This window comes from Haplochromis burtoni, unplaced genomic scaffold (genome assembly GCF_018398535.1).
Source record: "Haplochromis burtoni strain Fernald_Lab_line unplaced genomic scaffold, NCSU_Asbu1 Contig_58, whole genome shotgun sequence".
Classification (NCBI taxonomy): Eukaryota; Metazoa; Chordata; class Actinopteri; order Cichliformes; family Cichlidae; genus Haplochromis; species Haplochromis burtoni.
This window is the reverse complement of record NW_024582419.1, coordinates 1462613-1487367: the sequence shown is the minus strand read 5'-3', so window position 1 is coordinate 1487367 and position 24755 is coordinate 1462613. Positions and strand designations below refer to the sequence as shown.

The window sequence follows — 24755 nt, the reverse complement described above, 5'->3', positions numbered from 1 at the left end:
GTATTCTGTGTCTTGTCATGCTTTTAACGCATGTATTCATAAAACAAAGTGATTAGAGTAGGAAAATTTAACTAGCATTAACTATTCTATTCGTTTTCTAAGTCCGCCCTCTGCTAGCTAAGTTGTTCTTGCTCTATTTTTTTGTTTGATGTCAGTTTGCAAATAACTTCCAGGTGCGTTACCAGCACCCTCCGGCAGTAGTTGTGCATTACTTCCTACGACCTTCTGTTTAAAACCTAAGCAGCATTCTCTCTGCTTCAATTTTAATTTTCTCTCTTTCCCAAAATAGTGACGAGTTACGGTAATTTGACGCGCACATGGTTAAATCTAAACGGAGCTGATCTATCCATGCAAACGCTTTGTGCTACAGCGATACGCTGAATATCCACGTATGGCTCGTTTTCTCTACTTTCCGAAACAGGTCGAATTTCGTACTTCCCCCTCTTCCACAACTGTAGTGGAAGTTGCCATCAAATGAAATAGAGGACGGGTTCGTTTTCACACTTTGTTTGTCGTTGGCCTTTCGCACATGTAGCAGACAACAGGAAATTGTTCACACTTACTACTTACTTACTACTGGAAATGCTTTGTTTAGCTTAGTCCTGTTAACCACAGGTGGCACCTGCTTTTAATCCACTTTGTTTTGGGTGCAATTGTAGCACTTTGTATTCTATTCTGTTTATTTGAAACCATTACTTACTAATTTGCATAGACGTCGTTTTACTATATAGAAATTCTAATAAATAAACCCACTGCTGCAAATTAAAGTGATATACTTTCAATCTAGATATATTTGGATTAGTGCTGTCAGCGTTAATCTCATTAAAATGACGTTAACGCCATAACCGCATTAACGCGGCAAATCTCCGTTAGTGAGTTAGCACGGATCGCCTCGGCTCCGAATGATTCAGACATTTATGATCTCACATACAGATCCTTCCAAGAAATGTCCAGAAAAGTTCAAGGCTACACAAACACACACACACAGAGGCTCACAGAGTAGCTTCATGACTACAAGGAGACGAGTGCGTGCCAGGTTTGGTCATTAGAAAGGGGATCAATATGCACACTCTGTGGACCTCTGTTTCATTCTCCTGCTACGTGTAGCAGGATTGATCCACTTATAATTTAGCAGGCTTGTCGAACAGGTCAGGGGAAATGTTGCACTGCATCGAGGCCTCAACCCCCACAGCAGCCCAGCCGGCTGTGGAGGCTCTGATCAATGGTGCAGGGTGACCTGTGCAGGTGTCTTTGTCTTTTTCGCTCCCTGTTGCTCTGTTGGAGTGCGCGTCCTCTGGCAAACGCGTTGATGGTCCGGCGCCTCCATCCAGCTCAGACTCCACGCTGCTGCTGCTGCCAGCCGAGGGCGGGCCACCTGTGTTTGCAGTGTCATTGAGACCTTATGGTCCCAGCTACACGTGCTCTGCAGAGCTTACGCTGTCCTGCTACAAATACTTTGCATTAATTGGTACAAATACTCAACCCTTTGTCCTAGAAAGTCTGTATATATTTTCCTAAAAAGTTTGTGAAGAACCACCACAGGACAGATTATCTTTATATGTAACTCACACGCATGTCTCAATTCGGGTACTTCAACTAGCATGTAGGTGTAAACTTCTCACTTATATGGTGCATGAAGTTCAAAAGCGTAAATCTGTCTTAAATTAAACATGGTGACTGCACACTAGATGCCATATTTTTGGAAATTCCTGGACCCAGAAAGGAACAATTTAACTCACACACACACACACACACACACCATAAGCTAACGTTGTGACTCTGTTGATGTATTTTTGGTGGGCTCTCCCCCCCAAAATTGGATGTAGGTCTTAAAAAGTCAAGTCAAAGCAGAAGTGCATTAATCCTGGATTTTTTTCTCCATGCCAGCATTTAAAAAGCCACTTATGTGGTTGCAAAAAGAAATCTTGTTTTATAAAAGTCTATTAGAAAACTCACTTGAATCTATGACCTAAAAACACACCTTCCTGATGAGTTTATGGACTCATCGCATGTTTAGTGTGGTCTCCAGTCGACTCAAAATGCAGGATGTGGGCGGGCCTACTACGTGATTGACAAGTCACTGCATCATTCACCTACTTGACTCGACTGGTACTTTTTTATAACCTATGCAGCCGGGTTTCTGAGCTGAAAATGTGACGCCAGCAGACTGCATGCCACTGATTGGCCAGGCAGTGACGTCACTTCATGAGTCATGAGTCATAAGACTGACTGCTTCACAAGAGTCAAACCCGCCAATGATGGCGCCACGATGTCCTCCATTGTTGTCTTGTTGTGACCACAGCCACATTGAGGTGGAACTCAGTTATAATGGAAAATGATCAAAACCGAGTCCAGTAGAGTGTAGTTGAGCTGAGTGGGTGCTTGTGGAAAAGAAGTCAGCTCTGCCACTCACTCGTAACATCTGGCTTCAAAACACTCATTTGTCCAGGATGATAGCTCTCGAGTAGAAGTGTCATCCAATGGATGGCTACGTCCATCTTTTATATACAGTCTATGGTCTGTATATTAATGATATAGTGTGAAAAACATACAGAATCCCACATTTGAGTATTGCGAGTGCGTTTCTGCTCCGTTTCTCTCAGAAAGGGGAAACATTTGTTTTGTTGCACCACAACTGAAAAAAACCTTGTTTGCTCGCCACAGACACTTCGCATATTGCAACATGACGTAATGTACGATTGGCTGGCCACTACTGCTTTGACCATTGCCTCAAAAATAGGCTCAAACCTCATTCTGGAATAGATTTTCCACTTTAAAGCAGCACAAAGATGAAGAACTGCATCGTCTCTGTACATCCTCTGAATGAATGACAGCTTCCAGTTGATTTCAGAGTGTTGCACCTCAAACTCCGCCCCAGGAGAGTTGAAACCACTGCCGGCAGCCGTAAAATAGAAGATTTAAAGATTACGTGCCGTGTTCCCTCCTCTAGCTTTGCCTCTTTGTTCTTCAGACCCCAGCTTTATCCACACCCTGCTATATTTTGGTTAGGTTTTTTTTTTTTGTCTTCAATTTTATCTCTTATTTCCCCTGAGTGCCACATTACTTATAAACCCCCGAACCTTGGTTTTTGCTATTAATGTTGGTCCTTGAAGTAAAAACTTTCCTCACTGCTCATAACGCACAGTTACCTTGGACACTTCATGTTGCTTAGGAGGATTGTGAGGTTTTATGCAGCAGTTAAAAAAAAAAAAAGGCTGAGTTTTGTGGTCAGGAGCTACTTTTCTGGCTGTGGAAATGACAAAAAGCTCTTATTTATCCATAAATCACCAACCATGTATGCACCATAGGGCCATCCTGAGCTGAACCCAAAGAGGTAAAACCACCACACGCTGCTTGTCTGTTCCCATTGTGTTCATTATCAGTGTATTGTCTGTCTTTGTGTGTGAAGCATGATTGTTTTGGTTCACTGAGAAACTGTTGGATGAGCGTGTCCCTCAGACGAGCAGGACGCCTCCCAGGTCCTCCCCTGCTGCACTTTGTGCATGCATGGACACCGTTACCCATCCCCAGTGCCTGCCCTTGTCTGCACCTACTAACAGACCCTTGAACTTCACACACACATCCAACACACACAGACACACACACACAGAACCACCAGGTGTTTACCCTCGTACTTGCTGCCACTGAGTGTGTGTCTCGCCACAACTCTAATCGGACAACCTTCGAATCCTCACCAATTCTTAGGAAGCCAGTCGGATTCCCCGGAGCCAATGAGATGCCGGCGAGGCAGATGGACATGAGAGAGCCCCAATCAGATCCCACGCTCGGATCAAAGTAGGATTTTATTCTGCTGCATGTCCGTTTTCTTTCGTTTGATGACTCTGGCCTATTTTTTTTCCTTCTTGCCTTTTCACCTGAGCCCAGCACTTCCTGAATGAGAAAACAAACGTAGAGGTCGTAGAAGCCGACTCCTGAAATGTAGTGGTGCATGCTTTGGGCTGGAGCATGGCATGATGGGAACGGTTTTGTGCAGCTAGAGCAGAAAAATAAATAGAATAGAAATCCAGTCTCAAACCATTTTAAGAGAGTGTAAAATGGCGGGTTGTTTTGTGTTTCTTTTGTTTTTTCCCCTTTCCAATGCACTCCCGGATCCTTCAATTCTCCTTGCAGCAGGCTTGTTTCAGTAGTTGGCATGCTGATGTAACATACTGCTTCACAGACCGTTGTAGTGCACTGTGACAGAAAAATTCACTACATTGCAAAAAATCTTTTCTAGATACAAAAAATAATCTAACTAACTAGAGAAATTTCCACCCACAGAGAGAGCTGGGCGAGAACTCAAAACACACTGCAAAGTTCCAGAGATCCTGTAGTGTTTAAACTCTTAAAGTTTCATGTAATTATGGAAAAATCAATCTGTACTTAGATTTGTGTGATCAGTTAATCATTTAATCTGTTAAATTGATTCCTTACTGGACTGTTTCCTTGAAACTCAAATGTCATCACAGTGTAAACTAATCAACCACAACATTAACGCCATGAAACTCAAACCTGACGTGGGCACTCCCCAACGGCAGCGGCCTCCACCCAGTAACTGACAGGACCCGATGGATCCCGGTGCCAAACCCCCACAGGACACCAACTGTCTGTAACCCGGTGGGCCGAACCTGTTTTGGCTGGTGATTTTAATGTTGTGGCTGATCAGTGTAAATAAATTGAATTCATGTCGGCCGCTCCTGCTACCTAATAAAGTATCTAATAAATCTACAATCTAGTAAAATTGATTTAGTTGCTGGTTTTAACTGTTTAAATCCATTTTTCAACATTTCAGGTTGATACCTCCTTTACTTATGAACTTGAGGGGTCATTGAGGGGTCAATAGTGCACTTTGAAGGCCTTTAAATGAACAAAAAACAGCTGATTATGAGAGATAATACCACAGTGTGGTTAATTAGTGAACCTTTCTTGTTTCTAATCTCAACCAAAGCCCGGCTGTCTATATTTACCACTCCATCTTCTAATGTAACTCTTAGCAAGGAAGCAAATCAAAATATTCGGCTTTAAAAAAAGCTCAGTTTAGCTCTCGATATCCTAAAACAAGATTACAAATTAATCGAATCGCCCCAAGGACGTAACACCCTAAAGGCAAGATTATTTATTATCTTTAATGAGAAAAGTGAGTTGAAATGATCCATCTTCATGAGACGAGTTTATTTCTTTATTTGTGTAGTGCCGTCTTGTTGTTTTTAGGCAGCGTCCTCCTGCAGGCATCGACGACAGAGCACTTTACACGGGGAGATGATTAAATATTTAAGGAAATCTTGGGGGGGTGTAGGAAGCTGTAGTGATGTTTTTGCAATCAGCGTCACCTGGAAAGAAAGTTCTGACAACTTGGCACAGATGTTCTTGTTGCTCTTAGCCCTTTTTTGGTAAGTAAAATATATGAAGTGTGTTCACGCTGCAAGGAATTAATGAATCTAATGAGCTGCACACACACACACGCATAAATCCTGAAAAGTCGTGAGTACACATCCTGTCACCATCCGAGTCCTGCAGCGGCGGCGGCGGCCTCAGCGATTCTGCAGAAGGTGTGTGTGTGTGTGTGTGTGTGTGTGCAGTGAATACATGTCAGGGAAGAGATGTGAGATGTGACACTTTTTTGGCTGTTAGAGGCTCTCGCTCTCCAGGTGTACCGCTGCATCTCAGGGAACACACAAACACATGATACACACACGCACACACACACACAGCTGGGACGCTGGGGTGCTGGATATGGCCCAGCATTTTAGCAGATGGCCTGGGTGCTACGCTATCAGTCACCATAGTAACATGCTCTCTTTTCCCTCTTTCTCCCTGTCTTTCTCTCCCTCTCTCTCTAGTGCTAAGAGAAGGAAAATGGCAGACAAGATTCTTCCGCAAAGGGTGAGGCTGCATATTTTTACCTTTGTTGCTGTGTGTTTTTCTCTGTGTGTGTTTTTTATCCTTTGTGCGCTGCACAGAAAAAATCCCGGTCGTTTTTTTGATGTTTGGGGTTCTTGGGAGGCGCAGAGGGCCAGGTGATTATTTGTTATTTCCAAATGAGATGAGGGAGGATGAGGGGAACAGATCTGAAGGTTTTGGGGCTTTTTTTTTTTTTTAGGGTTTCATTTTGCTGCTTGGACAGCGGCTCATTGATTTTCTTTTTTGAATCGGCGTAGTCAGCGGGATGTTGAAAAGACGCAACCACAAGTAAAACTGAAGGAGGCAGCAGAAACACCATGCTGCCACAGGTGAGAGTCCGTGCCGGCTGTGGTTTGCATCCCGTGCTCTCGGTTTTCGGCCCCGTGCTATGCCACGTCCTGGCCAGCACACAGAGCGCTTTACAGATCTGGAGACTGAGAGGTTAGGTCTTATCCCCTGACATAGCCCAGACGGGGAGATAGCTGCAGGCACAGCTGGGGCGCCACTACACAATAATGAGTCAGGCACGGGGAATGTCTGCCACACTCCTCCGTCAGCTCGGCACCTCGGCCCGGTGAAAGGGAGCGAGATGGAGATAGAGGAGGAATGAGAAGCACAATGAAGGCAGCCTTTTAGAAAGAAACGTGAACGAAGAGGGAGGGAGGAACCGTAGGAGCATGTGTGCCCAGCTTGGTGAGCAGCAGCCCTTGATGCTCCGAGGACTTTCATCAGTATGGTAATGCCTGAGACTCCTGGCTGCTTGGCTGCACGGCCTGCATCTAATTTTGATCCCCTGGTGTCACGAGGCTGGTGTGGACCACCACGATAATGAGAGACTGTGGAGCAGTGGTGGAGTGCATTCAGGATAGTTGTGCTTTGTTTGAATATTTCATTGTCATGCCACTCCTCAATTCAAATTCAGTGGGGATAATGAACTTCAGCTTCAGTTCGTTTGCAAAAGAAACGCTTATAAAACACATTAGGTACTCTAAAAAATGCCAACTTTATGTACAAATACAGTCAGATAATAAAAAATCGTACTTGCTAATTTTCATATAAAAGAGCCCTATAGTGCACAAACCTTTTAAAAATGTAAAATACTTTTTAAATAATTTAGAGGTTCAGACAGTTAGGATGTGTGCTCTGTGTATGTTACATTTGCAAAGCCAAATTTAACATCATCACTCAAGGTGCTGTAAAAGTCAAAGTTCAGACCCCAACTTGCCTAAAATGTCCTGGATGGATGCTAAGAGAGCTGTGCATAAACAAATGCCCGCAAACCTCATTAAAATGAAGCAACACTGTAAAGAGGAGTGGCCCAAAATTCAACCACAAGGATATGATGGACTGATAACGTTATATAGAAAACAGTTACTTCAAGTTATCACTGCTAACATTGATTCTACAAGATACTGACTTGTGGGATGTACTTAGTTTTTCACACATTGCTTCTCCATTTTGGGTTTTTGTTAAATAAATAATTAAAAGGTATCACAAGTCATGTGTTGGTCATCTAAGGTTGTATTTTTTCAATCTTAAGAACTGATAAAGACCAGATGATTGTCCTGATACTTAAAGCCTTAGAATGACCGTGCATTAGCGTTAGCTGCAAGTGGGCTCACTCGCTTAGCTAACTAGCTTCAGTGCATTATTGCTGTTTTTCATAATCTGGTAACTTTATTTCTTTCCCACCTATTCTTATCTTCATTTGTGTGTGTGTGTGTGTGTTGTTTTTTTTTATCACCTTATATGATAAGCTGCAGTATTGTTTTACGCTAGCAGTTAGCTGTATTTTCTGGAGGCTTTGTTTAAAGTTCTCATTTTTGTAGTGTTGTTCTATGCTAGCAGTTAGCCATATAGCCATATTTTCTCCATATTTAAAGTTAGAGTGGAATAATATGGTTTTTTTTCCTCTAACCTTAAAGCTTCTTAAAGGTTAAATTACAGGATACTGAATGTAAGGGGCTAAAGTAGACAACGTCTACCAGCACCCGCACCAGAATAGACAGCTTATCAGCTTAAGTACTTTAGTGCTATTTAGATATGCAAAGAAAATCTTACTTCTTAATCCAGGGTGTGAAACATTATCTGATTTTAACCTAAGCCTGTCCTCCCTCTGAGCAGATCCGTGAGCTGGTCCCTGAGTCTCAGGCCTACATGGACCTGCTTGCATTTGAGCGCAAACTGGACCAGACCATCATGCGCAAACGCGTGGACATCCAGGAGGCCCTGAAGAGGCCAATGAAGGTATCGAAAAGAAATCAGGACTCGGGACAAACGAGAAAATGCTGTTTAAGGATAGTTTTGCAGTTCAAAGAGAAACAGACAGAGATCTCCCTTTAAACTGTGTTATTGTCATGCCCTTGTCCCAGCAGCAGAAGCGTAAACTGAGGCTTTACATTTCCAACACCTTCAACCCTGCCAGACCTGACGCAGATGACTCTGATGGCAGCATTGCGTCATGGGAACTGCGAGTAGAGGGGAAGTTGCTGGATGATGTGAGTTTGTTTTATTCATAGTCATGCATGGGTTTAGTTTTAATACAGTCCTTTTTTTTTTTAAAGGAAAATAACTGAATACTGAGCTGTCGCGGCTGGGTGTAGATGAATTCAGCATGAGTCAAATAACTGCTTGTCCTCTAAAATAATAACACATCTAAATCATCCCGGTTGGTATTAAAGTGTGCCGCTCTTTGATCTCGTAGTTGCTCTCGGTCGTCTTCGGCTCGGTAATGATGCGCTCAAACGACTACGGACAGAAAAGTATCGTCTGGCTCAGAATATGAAATGAACGACTGATGTTGAGAAGAGCGTCTTGAGGGACCGCGAGTGTCTTAAAAGCAGAAGGTTTTTGCATTTTTCTTGTGCCGCGAGCTTGACTGCAAAAAGCTCTGATGTTCTCAGAGCAGCGGCACAAAGCATTTAGGTTTCACAGACCACAAATATTTCTGGTTGAGCTCGGAGGAAGTGGACTCTGAGAATGTCTTGCGTCTTTCTTTTTCTTTTTTTTTTTCTGATCTCGACCCGCCTCTCGTGGGTTTTTGATGAGTAATGTTGCTATAAGCAAAGACATGGCAACAGTAGTTTGCGTTTGTGAATCTGCTTATGAGTGTTTCATGCATGTGTGTGACTGATTATGGGTCTTAACCGACGTCTTTCTGATTGCTATCTGTTTGCTCTGCAGCCGGGGAAGCAGAAGAAGAAATTCTCTTCGTTTTTCAAGAGCCTGGTGATCGAGCTGGATAAAGACCTGTACGGTCCCGACAACCACCTGGTCGAGGTCAGCTCAAAACACAGAGGAGGAACCACACACTCACCTGCGGAATTTGCATTGATCTCAGAAATCATCCATTTTTCAGATCAATAAATGGATGAACAGCAGCTTTAATTTTACACTTTTACCTGCACAAAACACGAAAGTAAAAACACACTTTTTGCTCTACTGCAGTGGATTTTAAATGTAACAGATGTTCACCTTCAAAAGGGTCCCCAGTGTCTTTCAAGTGCAAAATACTCAACCTTGCAAACCTGAAAGCTGATTTTCTAAAAGTGTGTGGTGTCCGCTTTCGTGTAGAAGTTCACCCTGAAATCACATATACGTGTTTTCCTTTGGCTTGTATCGAAATGTATCCACCTGCATGGTTTTGGTGTGAGTTTTGTAGTCATATCAAGCTTCACTTGAATATAATGAAACTAGATGATACTCACCTTGTGGTCATCAAATCACCTAAAAAGTCTATTAGAAAAACTCAGAGTCAGGGCCGGTTTCCAGAAATCACCTGGCAGCGCTCACGGTAACATCGCTGTACCAGTAACATTGTAAAACATATATTAATAATGATAAAATAAACATGGTTACGCCTTTATTATTATTATTATGATTTTTATGTATTTTTTGTAATCACAGGTAGTATTAGTGTCTATTTCAGTGAACTCGAGATCGAGGTCAGAGGTCAAGCCTGCATGTTGAAGTATCCTTGGCTAGGATACTGAACCCTGAGGCCATGTCCACACTAATACCTTTTCGTTTGAAAACGCATCTTTTTCTCTCCGTTTTGGCCGTCCGTCCACACTGAGACGGCGTTTTCGGTCAAGGAAAACGCTGCGTTTTGAAAACGCTCTCCACAGCGGATACATTTGAAAACGCCGTTTTTGTGTCGCGGTGTGGACAGCAAACCCGGAGCTTTTTCGAAAACTATGACACATTTTAGTCATGTGATGCAGTCATGTGACCAATCAAACTAAGATAGCGAAGGGCATTATAAACGGCAGACAGAAATGAGGCAGGTCGAATCGTCTTGCGCAGGACTGGAACGTAGGCGTTTTCGGCCGTTTAAATGTGGACGACTGAAACGATAGTGTGGACGCAGGCGAAAACCCAGAAGTTGTTATACTAATGTGTTACACAATTTAGAAAGTTATGCAAATGGAATATTTGTTACAAAAAGGAGATAAACGTGTAAAAATGTAACAAAGGCTGTGAAGCAGGTCTTTATGTCTCTGTCCTTGTGACCTCAGGGCTGAAACACATGCTGGAGAAAGTGTCTCTGTGCCTGCCTACGAAAGTGTTGCAGAGTTTGTGTGGGAACATTACTGCTGCTGAGTTTTTAAAATACGTTTTTCTGGCACTTTTAAACCACAAGGTAGCAGGCTTTTAGTTCCATTATATTCAAGACAAGGCAGACTTTTCTGCAGCGTGGTGGCTGAACCAAATAATGGACTGGAAACTGGATTTAAAGGTACACAGGATAAAAGTCCACGTCTCGGTTTTGTTGATCAGGGTTGCGGTTGCACAGAGGGTCTGAAAAAAATTCAGCAAAGGAGAAAACAGAGGTCAGCGTGCACAACAGAATCACTGAAACTTCAAAGCTTGAGCTGTAAGGTTATGCATACATTCACTGAGTAATTAGCTGATGGGACACAGGAAGGAAGGAGCAGCAATAAAACAAGAAAAGGAATTTCAAAATAAAGCAGGAAATTAAACTGGTATATAGGTACTTTATTACTGCATAAAAATTATGCAGTCTAGAATACTTTTTAAACAACATATTTAAAATAAAAGTGCCAGAAGCTCAGTGTGAGGGCCTTATACCGTGAGAGTGCAAAAATGAAAACAGAAAACAGAAAATACAAATGAAGACAAAGATGAATACATAATATGTGTGTGGAGGTATCTCCAAAGCTATCGAAGCATATTTCCTCAACGGAAAAACACATTTTTGTGCCATCTGTAAGTGTAAATTTGGGGTTAAGTATCTCAAAATTTCAACGTACTAATTCAAACTTGCAGAGAAAGAAGTTGAAAATTTGACCTATAAAGAAGACGCCCGAACATTTTGACTCATAGATGGGGGAAAAGTGTTTTTCAGTGGAGGAAACAAGCTTCCAGACCAATGCTGAGCACCAGAACGGTAAAGACAAACAAACGGCACAAAAAGGCCAGAAGAAAAATGTGCACATATGATTTTTGGACTAAAACGGCTCCTTTAAGAAAAGCCACTGTTCTTGCACCCACATCGGCCAGACACAGTTCAGTTTTTCACATCTATCTCTTTGGAAAGTAATTTTCCTAACTTTTAAATTTTAAAAGTATTTGCCATGCAAAGATCTACAAGTTTTGCATGCTTTGCTTGATGTTAACACTACCTGCAGCATTACACACAACCCCCACACTCACAGTCCTTACACTTCAAAACGGTCTGTCCCTGCCGCCTGATTTATGGAGTGCATGTGTGCAGCTTCTCTTTGTGGCAGACCATTCGGATGTTGAACGAATTCGCTTCCTGTCTTAGCTGTTGTTTCTCGCACCCCTTGGCAGACAGCGTGTCACTTAAAACACACAAAAACGAGCCTAAGTGCTTCTCTTCGAATGTGTGTGAAGAGTAATTGCAGTCCTTAAAAACATATGCACTGTTTCGCCGCTGTTACTCGCTGCGTTCAGGTGACCTGCAGCTCACCAAGTAGCTTGTTACCAAAAAGGGCCTTTAAGAAGCCATTTTAGCTTTTTACCCCCAAACAGCACAGCAAGCATCTGTTTATAGCCACAAGGACAAAAATAACAGACATATAATGTACTGACACTTTAAATAAATCCTGCAGATTTTAAACTGATTGATTAATTCAATTTGAGCGATGTAATCTGGATAAATGGCAGCAAATCCAAACCAGAAGATATCTGATAACATCTGCTGTGAAAACGTTCTGTTAACTGAACCTCCCCAGTCTGCCCTAATACACTCCTTTCTGCTGGAGGCTGTTTGACATGTCATAGCAGGGTAAGCACAGGTGTATTTAACGTGTTATTCACACACACTTTGAGTTATAAAAGGCTAACTAAAAATGTCGAGCACTGCTATGATGAATCTACGTCAAATGTGGCAGCTACCAAAAATAAACACCTGACCGTGGCGGGTAACACTAGAGACCACAGAGTGTTGTGTGTCTCTACAAAACTTGTAGTAATAACTCAACCCTGTATAGTTATTACAAATCAATCAGTCAGTCGGTCAATCGGTGTTGCCCACCTGACAATAACGTCAATTTAATGATGAAATGCAAAATTTTACCTTTTTATGATGAGATTTTCCAAGTTAAAGGCCCTCGGAGTTCATTTAAAAGTCAGAGCTTTTAATTTGAAGGGTCATATGATCATGTGGGATAGGTGTCTGATCAATACGAGTGAAATCAAACTAAAGGATAGCAGGCTTTTCTTATAGCCATGATTCCTTGTGTGTCAAAATAACATTCTAATTCACACTCACAGTGAATTCACTACACAGTGATTTGTAGCTTGGAGGGTTTTTTATTTTATAGGTTAAAGAGCACCTCTAATAAAAACCTAATGATTTTTTTGACTTTCTGTAATATAGTTAAGCTGTTAGTGAACCCAGCTCATTTACGTTCAGTAGCTGAAATGAAAACACACAGAAAAGGATGGTCAGTTTGTACCTATGAGGCAACCAGGAAGTCAAGAAATAGTCCAGTGCACAACCCCTGAAAACCACAGCTCAGAGTTTCTTAGCTGCAGCGCAGTGTGTCGATAAGAAAACAGATTTGTTCAGCGTGCTGTCTGACAAATAAGCGTAAGCTTGGATTATGAACACAAACTTCTTTGGATCCTGTTTTCACGACCGCCTGTAACAATAAATCACTTTTTTTCATGTAAGACTTAATTTTAATTTCCTTATGTGGGAAAAATTCAGGGGTTTTTGTCCCTTAAAATGCAATGAAATGCATTCAAAGGATTCCACTAATTACTCCTTTGAACGTGACGGCATTGGAAAGTCAATAAAATGCAACAAATTAGTTTTTCTTTATTCATTTTTTATTGGTTTTTAAGTTGAAGATGTCCAAATATGCACGTTCTTTAAATTATTGTGGTTTAGTAACAATGCAAATAGATAAATACTCCCTTGTAGCACATTTGTAAATGATGAAACTAGAGCCTGAGGGCACTCTGGTGGGCAAACTATGCAACATCAACACTCAAAACACGGTTGAAGGATGTTTCTCTCGTCTTTTTGGAATTTATGATATAAATGCTGATACTGATATATCTATCAGCATTTATAACTAATATCGGCCTGCTGATATATCAGTCACAGTGTAGATTAAATTTCCGATGAAACTCCACAAGGACTACAAGAACCCGTTGATTAATAATGATCACACAGTGCTTTTGCTTCGGGCTAAAGATGGAGAAGTTGCCAGCATCATTAAAGCAGCACATTTGATTGGCTGACAGGCCAGGTCACACCCCCAGGCATGTGTGGCTACACTAAGTGGGGGTTTTCTCTTCATTGCTGGACGAGGGTTTGCGGTAAAAAGTGAGCAATTGCATCAGACGCTATATTTATAGACAGTGAAGTAAAGATAGCAAACACTGCAAAAATTTGAAATCCAAATTAGAAATGGGCTTGGGTTTTTTGTGGTTGGCATCTTTGACCGACTTTTCATGTGCCGGACCACGTATCATTAGAACGGCTTGTTTTTACCTTTATAAGAGGCTTAATGTGAGAAAAGCATCAGTCTAACTGTTGGCAAGACAGCTAATTCAAAGCTGAGGCAGTTTTCTGAAGTGAACTCTAATGCTGTTTAATCTTCTCAGCCAGTTTGGACAACATTCACAGCAGAACAAAGGAAGGTCTTTGCTGTCCATTAGTCTTGGAAGCTCCACTGATTTGTGTGAGGCTTTTGTATGCGTAGCAGAAATCATTGAACCTTCCCCGTTCAGCCGTGCAGCCAGGGTCAGTGACGACCTCTTGGTCGTGCAGTCCAGAGATGTTCAGTGAAAATTTTTATCTTGTCACGTCTGGTTAAATCTCGTGGTACAATAAGCCCAGCTGACCTGCTGCTTTTCATATTCCCGTTGGGTGCATTCAAACTAAAACAGAGTAGCAGAGTGGATTGCCCTCTCTCTTCTTCTTTTCTGTAACAGCAGAAAGGAGATGGGTTTTTAAAATTACCAACACACAAGGTTGTTTAAACATGCGAGAGCCGGAGAAAACAACTGCTTACTTATTAAAAACAACCATTAGCTGCCCTTCACTTTGTGTCCTCACATAATGTGCCGACTTAAAAAAAAACACTTCAGGACTTTCAAAGTGAAAATTATGACTTCTCAAGGTTCCTCTTTTTAAGAGGGTGTTTTACCCAGGCGCCCAGGTGCTTCTGTTTGAATGACTTTCCATCAAAAGAATTTTGTTTCTACCTTGAGGTACAATAAGCACGTAATGTGTTCTGAATCAGCCAGTGGTTGCAGGAAAACATCACTTTGGATTGCTTGCCAGGGTACTGCAAGACTGAGTGTTAAAGTGTTTTTCTTTTCTGAGTGGTTAAAGTAAAACAGAGATGTAAATACCATCAGAGGTTAGATGCGGAAGAGCTTCTGAAATGCAAAAACGACTTAAAGACAGAATAATATTGGGATAGTTGCATGTGACCAGGTGCTTATGGAATTTTTCTGCTAGCGATAGATGTTACTATGTCTCCAGAGGTTGATAATATTCACCCTTTCTGTCTTGTGCGTGGTTAGTTTGCAGATATTTAAGCTAACCTACTAACCTACTAAATTAGTGCTTCTGTTTAAAAAAAACAAACCAAAAAACATGCTGTTAGATGACCTAAACACTGAAAACATCCTTGTTTTCTGCACAATTGCATTTGGGCCCCAATTGCATGCACCCACACAGGGCCGACAGCAGTTTTGCCCTTGGGGGCCCCGAAATGAGTTTTCTATGGGCAAACCCAGTGTGCACTACCCATAGAAAACTTATATGAGGCCCGTGTATGCTAGCCCATGTTTGACCCACGGCGTAGCTTTGCCTTTTTGAACCCCCAAGAGGGAAATCTGTGGCCTGGCCAAAGAAAACCCTCCACTCCACTATCAGCGTCGATGAGTTGCAAAAAAAAAAATTCACCTTTACCTTGTTGTGAGGGGGAAACTGTCTATAGAGGCCAAAACGGTAAACATGGAAACGTGTTTATTTCTTCTTCTGTGGCGCAAGAAACTTTTGGAGACACCCTCAAGTGGTCACTAGAGGAACTGCAGTTTATGGCTCTTCAGTTTTCAGTTTTCACTACCCCACAAAATCATGCCTGAGGATGTGGCTTACAAGAGCTGTGGCTCAGGTAGAGTATGTCTGCTAATCTGAGGTGGTTGGTGGTTCGGTCCTCAGCTCTTCTAGTAAAACCATCCGTGGGCAAGATACTGAACCCCAGGTTGCCCCTGATACATTCATCGGTATGTGCGTGTTACAGTAAAAGTGCTTAGGTGTAATTTTCATAACATTTAATTCATTTAAATAGATTTAAAGGTCATCAGGTGATCTCCAGCCTTACTGCAGCACAGCTCGTGTCCTCTCTTAAACCAAAGTCAACAAGAGATTCTTTCCACCGCTTCTCACAGGCATCCTTTAACGATTTTCATGAAATCTGGACCATTCCTTGGCATTGCACATGTTAACTTAATTCTTTTTTTTAAACTACATTATTTTCATTTCTTATGCCTACAAAAATCTGCTATTGTTATTTCAACTTCATGATGGCTCTATAGTAGAAGTCGGAGGAATACTTCAGTCGTCTGGTAGTTTGATTTGTTTTGATATACCTTTATTAGTCCCACAAGGGGAAATTTCATAAGGCTGCCGATGATTAATAAACCAGCTGAGTTTGGTTTGGTCAAACTGTGGCCTTCTCTTTGCTCTTTCAGTGGCACCGCACGCCCACCACCCAGGAGACAGACGGCTTCCAGGTGAAGCGGCCAGGAGACGTGAGCGTGCGCTGCACTCTGCTGCTGATGCTGGAATACCAGGTGAGGGCGGCACGCCGTCTCGCTTCGATGCCCATAAATAGTCCGTTACTACGCCGTGACTAATCCGTGCCTTGAAATCAGCTGTTGTAGTGACAACCTGCAGGCCTCATGTTGCCGATAAACACCGGCCTGCACAAACATTACAGTCCATGTAAGACGCCATTTAAACCTGACATCTGTTTCCAAGCCGGGGAAATACGATAAGGGTGAATGATGTGATGGAGCTGATGTAAAGCCTCTGATGTGGGCGGCTGTAGAAAGTGCTGTAATGTGATTATGTTGTCTCCGCAGCCTCCCCAGTTTAAGCTGGACCCTCGCCTGGCTCGCCTGCTCGGTATTCACACTCAGACTCGCTCCTGCATCATCCAGGCCCTCTGGCAGTACGTGAAGACCAACAAGCTGCAGGACTCGCATGACAAGGAGTACATCAACTGTGACAAGTATTTCCAACAGGTGTGGACTCCTGCTGTTGCTGAAAATATGATCGCACCAGGGCAAGATGAGCAGTATGTATATAAACTCCACCAAAGCAGGAGTCTTATCTTACAGTTTTGCGGAAAGGGATTTGGATCAGCACCATAATTGAACTGCTTCCTCCTCTGCGTGCGCTCTCATAGTTTCATAAAATCTGGCTCAGTAGCTTCTGGGTAGTCAAACAGCAGCGATCACATACCTCCACCTCAGCTCTCGCTTTGGCAGAGGAACAAATGAGCGCTCCATATTTTTATTCTTAGATACTACGAAAGTAGCTTTTCCATGTGTTCCCCTTTCTCTGACATTATGTTTAGTGTTAGCTTTCATGTCTCTGTCATAGGTAGGGTTATTCTGGTTTGCTTTTAAAGCTAGTTTTCCTCATGTGTCTTATGTTGCTTTTACTTCCTGTTCCTGTTTTACTTCTGGTTTTCCTTTTTTCCCTTTTGTGGGATCATGTGTTTTCCAACCATGCATTCCTGTGCTTTGTTTTATGGTTTGGGCTTTTTTTCCAGTTGTTCTGGACTGACTCTAGACTTTGGATTTGTTAGTTCTTTTAATAAGGCTCATATTTAGTCTGTTCCATGTTAGCTCTATGTCTGTCGGTGGAGTATCACGAGCTATGACATCATACAGAGCCAAGAGTAGAAAAAAGTAGTAGCTTTGTTGCAAAGTGGAAAAATTTAGGAACCACAGCATTAACATCAGCACAAGAACTGTGTGCCGAGCGCTTCATGGCATAGGTTTTCCTGCCCTCTTCATAATATGTTCTACTTTTTTTTCTGGCAGCCTGATTTCAACTTAGTAACTCAACATTTCAAGTTACTTCCTCAATTTCATGTTATTTTCTTATAGGTTTGTAATAGTAACCCCGAATTTTCCCTTCTGGTTGGCATAAAATTTTCAAAACAAGGTTCCAGACCTCCTGGACACAGCTTTCTGTGTCCGCAACTCCATTGCGGACACAGAAAGCTGGAGACCCAGTAGCCGACTAATAAATCAATTAAGCTCCAGTGAAGGGAAATCTTATTGTTTCACCTCACCTACATATTTTGGACAACTCTGTGCTTCCAGCTTTGTGGGAACAGTTTGAGAAAGGTCCCTGTCTGTTCCAGCATCACTGAGACAGTGCACAAAGTCTGTAAAGGTACGGTTGGATGAGTTTGGTGTAGAAATACTTGACTGGCCTGCACAGAGCCCACCTTTGAGATGAATTAGAATGGAGTCTGGAAGCCAGGCTCTCTGGTCCAACACCACTGTCTGACCTCACAAATGCTCTTCTGGATGAAATTTCCACCGGCTTCCTAAAAGAGTGGACACATGTACTGACAGATATAGCTGCAAAGGGAGCACCAATTTAGAGCGAGATGTCATAAAAGTTCCTGTATGTGTAATGTGTAGGTGGTCCAACGCTTCGGTCTGTCTCGTGTATGTCAGAAAATAAGGAAGAAGCATAACCGGTTCACTTTAAAAGGAAAGTTATTTTTATTTTTAGATTTTTGACTGCCCTCGGCTGAAGTTCTCTGAGATCCCTCAGCGCCTCACCAACCTCCTCCTGCCCCCTGACCCCATCGTCATCAACCACGTTATCAGGTAGATTTTCCCCCTGTATGAAATATGCATCACAGAAGATAAATAACACAACCAAGTACTAACTGAGAAGCATCTTTACACCAGGCTTTGCATATTTATCCTTGCATTAGTACAGGAAAGGTGCTATTTAAAGAGATATTAAATTCAAATAGCTTTATAGTATGAAAATGTGTTTACCTTGAAACCTTCTACTGGCTTTTTCATTATAAATAAATTAAGCACGGCATCATTTACCATTTTTTAAGAAAGAATATTTTAAGGCCAAACAATGTTGAACCATTACTGGGTGAGTTCACACCAGAGTAATGGGATGTGTGATGCAAGCTTATTATGGGAGGTTATTGTTTTCTACACAAAAGAAAACAAATAAGAAAATAAACTCTTAATTTGGGAAATGTGTTGAACGGACTTGAGGACTTCCAAGTGGATTTATTGAAAGCTTCCTCTTTTTAAAGATGTGTCTCACTTCACATTTTCTTTCAGCGTGGATCCCAACGACCAGAAGAAGACGGCCTGCTACGACATTGACGTGGAGGTGGACGACCCCCTGAAGAGCCAGATGAGCAGCTTCCTCCTCTCCACCGCCAACCAGCAGGAAATTGCCTCACTCGACAACAAGGTGAGATCACCATCGTCGCAGAATACTCTTTCTCTGTATAGCACACGTCTTCTTTCGTGTTACACACTGTGTGGTTGAAGTTTGGGAATAATTCACTTTTAAGCTACATTATTCACAAAGAGAACGGTTTTATTGTTGCAGTAGTTTGTTTGCTGTGGACTTCTCACCCAGCTGTGATAAGCGCGAAGGCTGTTATTTGTATTTTGCTGACAGATTTTAACTTTATAGCCGACATTGTTGTTGGAGCTGAGCAGGAAGGAAGGGTGGGACAAATAACCAGAAATACACGTGACAGAAAACACACTGAGAACATGTACTGCTGCTCGAGACCCAGTTTTCTTTGTCTTTTACAATATTTTGTCCAGCTTAAAGCCATTTTATATATTACTGTGCAAAAGCCTTGAGTCACCCCTCGTTTCCTTTATTTTGAAAAATGGAAATTTGTGCAGGGATTTATTGAAACGTGCAAACACTTTTTTATTCCTACAGCTTCTTCTTTTGTCCTCCACTTGTCCAGTTTCTTAAATTTTCTTTAAATTTTCAGCTAATCCTATTTTATGCCTGTCAAGCTGTGGTATCTCTGGCATTTTTGTAGATGCAGCTCAAGAAATGGAAACAAGCCGCTCATTTAAAATGGACTTTTTGCTCAGTTGTCTGTTATGGGTAGACACAAAATCAGTAAATTTTGGTGCCTTTTTCTGCTTGAATGGTTCATAAGTCGGTGTTAAGTGGCTGAACAAGGGAAAGAAATTCCTATGAAAAAGCTCAGGTACAAGAACTGGACTGAAACTGGGTGAAATGGCAGTAAATGCCTGAAGAAAAACCTTTGAAAGACTTGAAAGCTGGAGAGCTTTTCCTCGAGACTACTTTAAACATTATAAGAAAGTCTGGCTCCTTAGAAGTAAAGTACCAAGAAATTATAGGTGAGTCAAGTCTTTTGCACAGTTGTTGTATCTTAATAATAGCAGAGAACCTATTTCTGAACTTCTGAGAATGCTCTTGATACTACATGATGCAAGTCTTGCAAACGGCATTTCCATTAACACAGTTGATTTCTTGTCTTCAAGCTTCCTCCTACAGTCCAAACGCATACTTTAGGTAAAATGATATTTCTAAACTGACCGTGTGGATTGGTCACCTGTCCACGGTGTATCTAACTTCCTGCTCAGTGACAGCTGTTACGATACTCTCCCGCTCCCCAGCGACCCTGAAACAGACAAGCTGTTAATGAGATGGATGGATGGGTGGATGGATGGATCAATTTCCGTGTTCACCTAATTAAATTCGCCATTTTTCTAATACCAAGTAGAGTGTCAGAAGACATACCAGTGAGAGAATTATCAAATACAGGCCCGAGTCAGCACGAGTCGGTATGTTTTTATGTAAAATAATCAATTAAAGTGACCTGTAAAAGCACTGAAGGATGGATAATCATGAATAATGAGTTAACTCCCTGGTGTCACATGTTTCTGTAGCAGGAAGAAAATAGAAATATTTACGACCTTGATATTAAAATTCAACACTTTTATCAACATTTAAAACCTGCTTTGTTTTCAGAGTTATGGTTCTCATTTTACCTTACTTAACATTTTGACCTTTAAAGCGTAAAAATACTCTCACGTTTGTCTGTGATGGCTCGAAAGCTAACCATAACTCCAAATATAGGCAACAATAAATTTGGGGAAACAAATAGAAAAACCATCCCCACTGACACACATTAAAAACTACTCACGTTTCCCCAAAAAGTCCGAAAAGATGGATGAAGCTTCTGGGTGTGAAAAGTGAAGGTGCTTAAATCTTCATTCTTCCTAATGAGCAGCAGGGGGCGACTCCTCTGGCTATTGCAGAGAAGTCAGTGTTATTTCCCACTTGATCTGTGGTCTCAGTAAACACCTTCCACACAAGTTTATGGGCTCAATCGCAGGTTGCAGACCAGGTTGAACTTGGTGTGGTTTTATTTTGAAAAACTACGGTCCCATCAGAGTGAAACGACGACTAACTTGGGACCCTGTGAGTCCAGAGCGTGCAGTGTTCGGAAAGATGGTTAACGCTAGGAACACTCAACTTGAGACTTAACAAATGAACACTACCTCCATCCTTTATATACAGTGTGTATTTTTTCTTACATCACGAGCCACCTTCATACACCAAAGTACCTTTAAACTCACCAGAAATTTGGTTAAAATAGTGAATTTTAAAAAGATAAGAAAATGTGTAAAATCCTTCGCCTTTATCGGGTGTTTAGATTCCCTCGGTTTTATATTTGATCAATAAAATTCAAGAAAACTTGTAATACAAGAGAATACCTGTCAGCATGTCACGAGTCAGTTGAGGCAGATCAGTGAAAATTTACCCTACTCGCCTTTCCAGGTGGGTTAGACTTCGGGATCTTTATATGCAGAGCCTGCCACGACAGAAACAAATGCTGGGATTTTGTTCCCTCCCGCTCTTTGTCATGGTCAGGTTTTTTTTTTTTTCTCAGGCAAACTTATTTGTTCTCAACTTTCCCCCACATTTTATGGTCCTTCACATTTATTCCCAGGACATTGCTGTCATCTGTGAGTTCTTGCAACGAGGAGATGATAAATCACTGAAAAATTCAACAATTGCGACAAAAAAAGTAGCCAGAAACGCACAGGAGGAATTGACTGAATAAGCCAATCACAGTAGAGTACAGGCTCTATAACATTTCCAGCCTACGGCGTAGATTTGACACAGAGGTTTGCTGTTAGCCTCTGTGCTGCTGAGGTCGGCAGCTTCGGATCAGAAGTCTCCGTCCTCCTCCCACTGTTAGATAAAGTCAGTTTTCCTGAGATATTTTGCTTTTTTGCAGCGTCAAATGAACAAACAGCAACAGCGCTGTGACGTGTGATGTGTGTGTTTCCGTTCAGATCCATGAGACCATCGAGTCAATCAATCAGCTGAAGATCCAGAGGGATTTCATGCTGAGTTTCTCCAGAGATCCCAAGGGCTACATCCAGGACTGGCTCAAATCCCAGAGCCGAGACTTTAAGGTTGCACACTTCTTTTCATATCTATCAAGCCTGCATGTTAGCCGACAGACGTCCTGTGGATGTTGAATGAAAGTGGAAAATAAAAAGCAGAAGAATTCATTAATGAAAATTAAAGAAACTAAAGGGGCGGGGGGTCATTTAATAGTGATGATTTCTCTTTGGCTGACATTTTAATTGCACTAATGGGTATTCATTTGCTTTATTCAATTAATAACTATAATTACTGTTTAGCAATAAATGCACAAACTAAAAGCCCAAACCCAGCTGGAGTGCCCTCAAGGCTTCAGTTTGGCAGTTTTTGAGATGAACTATCGGGAGAACAAGCGGCTCGATCGCTGCCCGCTGCAGACTTCATAGATTATTTTGTTAATTAATGCTAAAAATAGACCTGCTTGTAACGGCTTCGTCGTCTCTTCGGCCGCAGTTAATGACAGACGTGGTGGGGAACCCTGAAGAGGAGCGGAGGGCGGCGTTCTACCACGAACCATGGTCCCAAGAGGCCGTCAGCCGCTATTTCTACTGCAAGGTGACTTGCGGACACCTTTACCTGCAAGCTCTGCTTCCATATGTTCGCATGACAGCAGTCAGATTTACCTCCTTCTGCTCTTCCCCGTGACAGATCCAGCAGAGGAGACAGGAGCTGGAACAGGCCTTAGCGGTCCGCAACACCTAAACAAAAGAGGCCCTCCTGGATTCCTGAGTCTGATTTCAGAGCCGCTCCTGTGTGTGTGTGTGTGTGTGTGTGTGTGTGTGTGTGTGTGTGTGTGTGTGTGTGTGTGTGTGTGTGTGTGTGGTCATTGCTGATGTCTGGTGATTCCTTAAACCTCTACAGTCTAAAGGAGGCTTCATCTCAGAGGTGACTAATCAATTTCATAGCTGTGTTTTGAAGTGTAATCAGAGGAGGGGTTCACCAGACAGCAGCAGCGTACTGTGGTCCCCCGTCTCCTCCACGTCCCGTGTTAGCGCAGGACTGCGAAGGCATCGCGGTTGAAAGCGTGGATTCATCCCCTCGGAGGACGACGCCAGTTTCCGCTCTGTAAATAAACGTCACTAGAAAAGCTCCTTCTCGACCAGCTGCTCGCACGCCACTGTGTTTTCGGATTCTCGTCTCAAGACTGTGCAGTGACAAACGCTCATGACGTAACCCGCTGACACAGTCAGAGCCCCGCGGCTGCTCTGGATGAGTCTTTATTTTGTTTTCGTATTCTTTTTGGAGAGAGTGCTTTTCCTTTGTCCTCGTTAGGGGGAGAGCGTGCTCCAATTGTCGATTAATTACACCAGCAAAGTCGCGACGACAGCGTGACGCACCGGGTGGTTGCACAGGATGCTGCACGCAAACCAGAGGTGTGGATAGAAAAAAAAAGAATAGAATAAAAAAAAAGACTTCTTTTTACAGTAAATTAACCAAACTGAAGTATTATGACATTATCAGCTCCATCTGTTTATACTGTAGTAAGAATAAGTGTTTCGATGAAGGGAAAACAAACAAACAGTATTGATCCTGAACATAATAATCATAGAGAAACAGATACGCCTCTAAATGTTCCGTCACTCACTGCCTCTTTGTCGCGTCGTACTTTTTGCCCGTTAGCGTCCCGAAGGTTTTACCAAAGGTTGCAGCGAGAAGAGAGAGCGATCACTGAAACAGACGTTGGCAAAATCCCAGACCTGGGTTTAACAGAAACGACTGAATAAATCCAAACACGCCAGAGTATTTAAAAAAAAAAAAGTGCTCCCAAAAGCTTTCCTTAACTCTTGAACTCTTGCATCAGTGAACTTTTAACCTCAGCTCTGTGGATTTTTGTCTATTTCTGCATTTTTTTATGTTACAAACACACGCATTTTAAAAAAAAAGAGAGAAATGAATTTCTTTTCTACAGATGTGAATGTAAATATGTTTTTTTTTCTTCCCCTTAAGAGGGCCAGCTGTACAGTATACGACAGACTATCTGTGTGTGCGCGTGTGTGTGCGAGCGTGTGTGTGTGTTTGTTTTGGAGGATTTCGGGAGGGGGTGTTGCAGTATGGGAGCTCCATGAGTTTTGAGTTAGTAGGGCAGGAATGTTAGTGTTCTTCTGTGTACTATCTTGGGTTCGGGATGATTTATTTTAGGTCTATCCCGTGTGCATCGTGGGAGCTGGAAGCTGCAACAGAGAGAGAGCCCTCCCTCGCGCTGAGTCTCAGTAGCTGTAACTCGTGATATAATCTGCACCGTTCTCATGTTACACCTGTTTTGTTTTGTTATTGTTTTTTTTTAAATGACACATGAGTTGTATGTATATGTTGTAATGTCAGGATGGAGGATTTTCTTCTCTGCAGTTTCTAGATTGGGTGGGTTGGGGGGGGGGGACTTCTTTGCACTGTGCTGTAACTCTTTGTCGGGACTCTCTTCGTCACGGTCGAGACCCCTTTTATCATCCCAGCGTACTAAAAAAGGCGATTGGACGATTTCACGATGACCTATGCATGCTCCATGGACGTTCACTATCACTATCACACCTTGCGAGACGGTCTGTGTAAATATGAAAAGCTGGCATACCAGTGTGTGTGTGAGTGTGTGTGTGACGAGAGCGAGACCCGTCACATTTGTTGAAATGCCTTCTGAAAACCTTTTTTGCCAAAAAAAAAAACTACAAAAAAATCCAACATACCCTACCAGCAACTAACTGTAGGTGTGACTTTTCTGAGCGTGTTTTTGTTACTAGGACTAAATTATATTAACTGCACTCTTTAGAGGAGAAAAAGTAGTCATAGGTAGTATCTCGGTCCTGTGTCTGACCCAGTGATTTTTTTTTTTAAAATTTAATAATAAGAATTTGGTTTTCCTTGGAAGGGATGGCCGAGGCCT

At 42.2% G+C, this 24755-nt stretch overlaps 1 protein-coding gene across 5 annotated transcripts in view; it reads left to right on the top strand.

Moving 5' to 3' along the window:
* smarcd3b (SWI/SNF related, matrix associated, actin dependent regulator of chromatin, subfamily d, member 3b) overlaps positions 1–23818 on the top strand; it is a 56949-nt gene extending 33131 nt beyond the window's left edge. For 2 of the 5 annotated variants that reach the window (XM_005922536.3, XM_005922534.2), the window contains exons 3-14: positions 3706–3795; positions 5841–5883; positions 8026–8148; positions 8274–8399; positions 9085–9180; positions 16111–16212; positions 16504–16665; positions 18179–18276; positions 18760–18895; positions 21787–21909; positions 22334–22435; positions 22529–23818. In XM_005922536.3, the coding sequence (XP_005922598.1) occupies positions 3706–3795; positions 5841–5883; positions 8026–8148; positions 8274–8399; positions 9085–9180; positions 16111–16212; positions 16504–16665; positions 18179–18276; positions 18760–18895; positions 21787–21909; positions 22334–22435; positions 22529–22582 (1255 nt within the window). In that variant the 3' untranslated portion in view covers positions 22583–23818. The remainder of the gene's footprint in view (positions 1–3705; positions 3796–5840; positions 5884–8025; positions 8149–8273; positions 8400–9084; positions 9181–16110; positions 16213–16503; positions 16666–18178; positions 18277–18759; positions 18896–21786; positions 21910–22333; positions 22436–22528) is intronic. The other 3 variants (XM_005922535.2, XM_005922538.3, XM_005922537.2) reach the window with 3 other exon arrangements.
* The last annotated feature ends 937 nt before the right edge of the window (positions 23819–24755 follow it).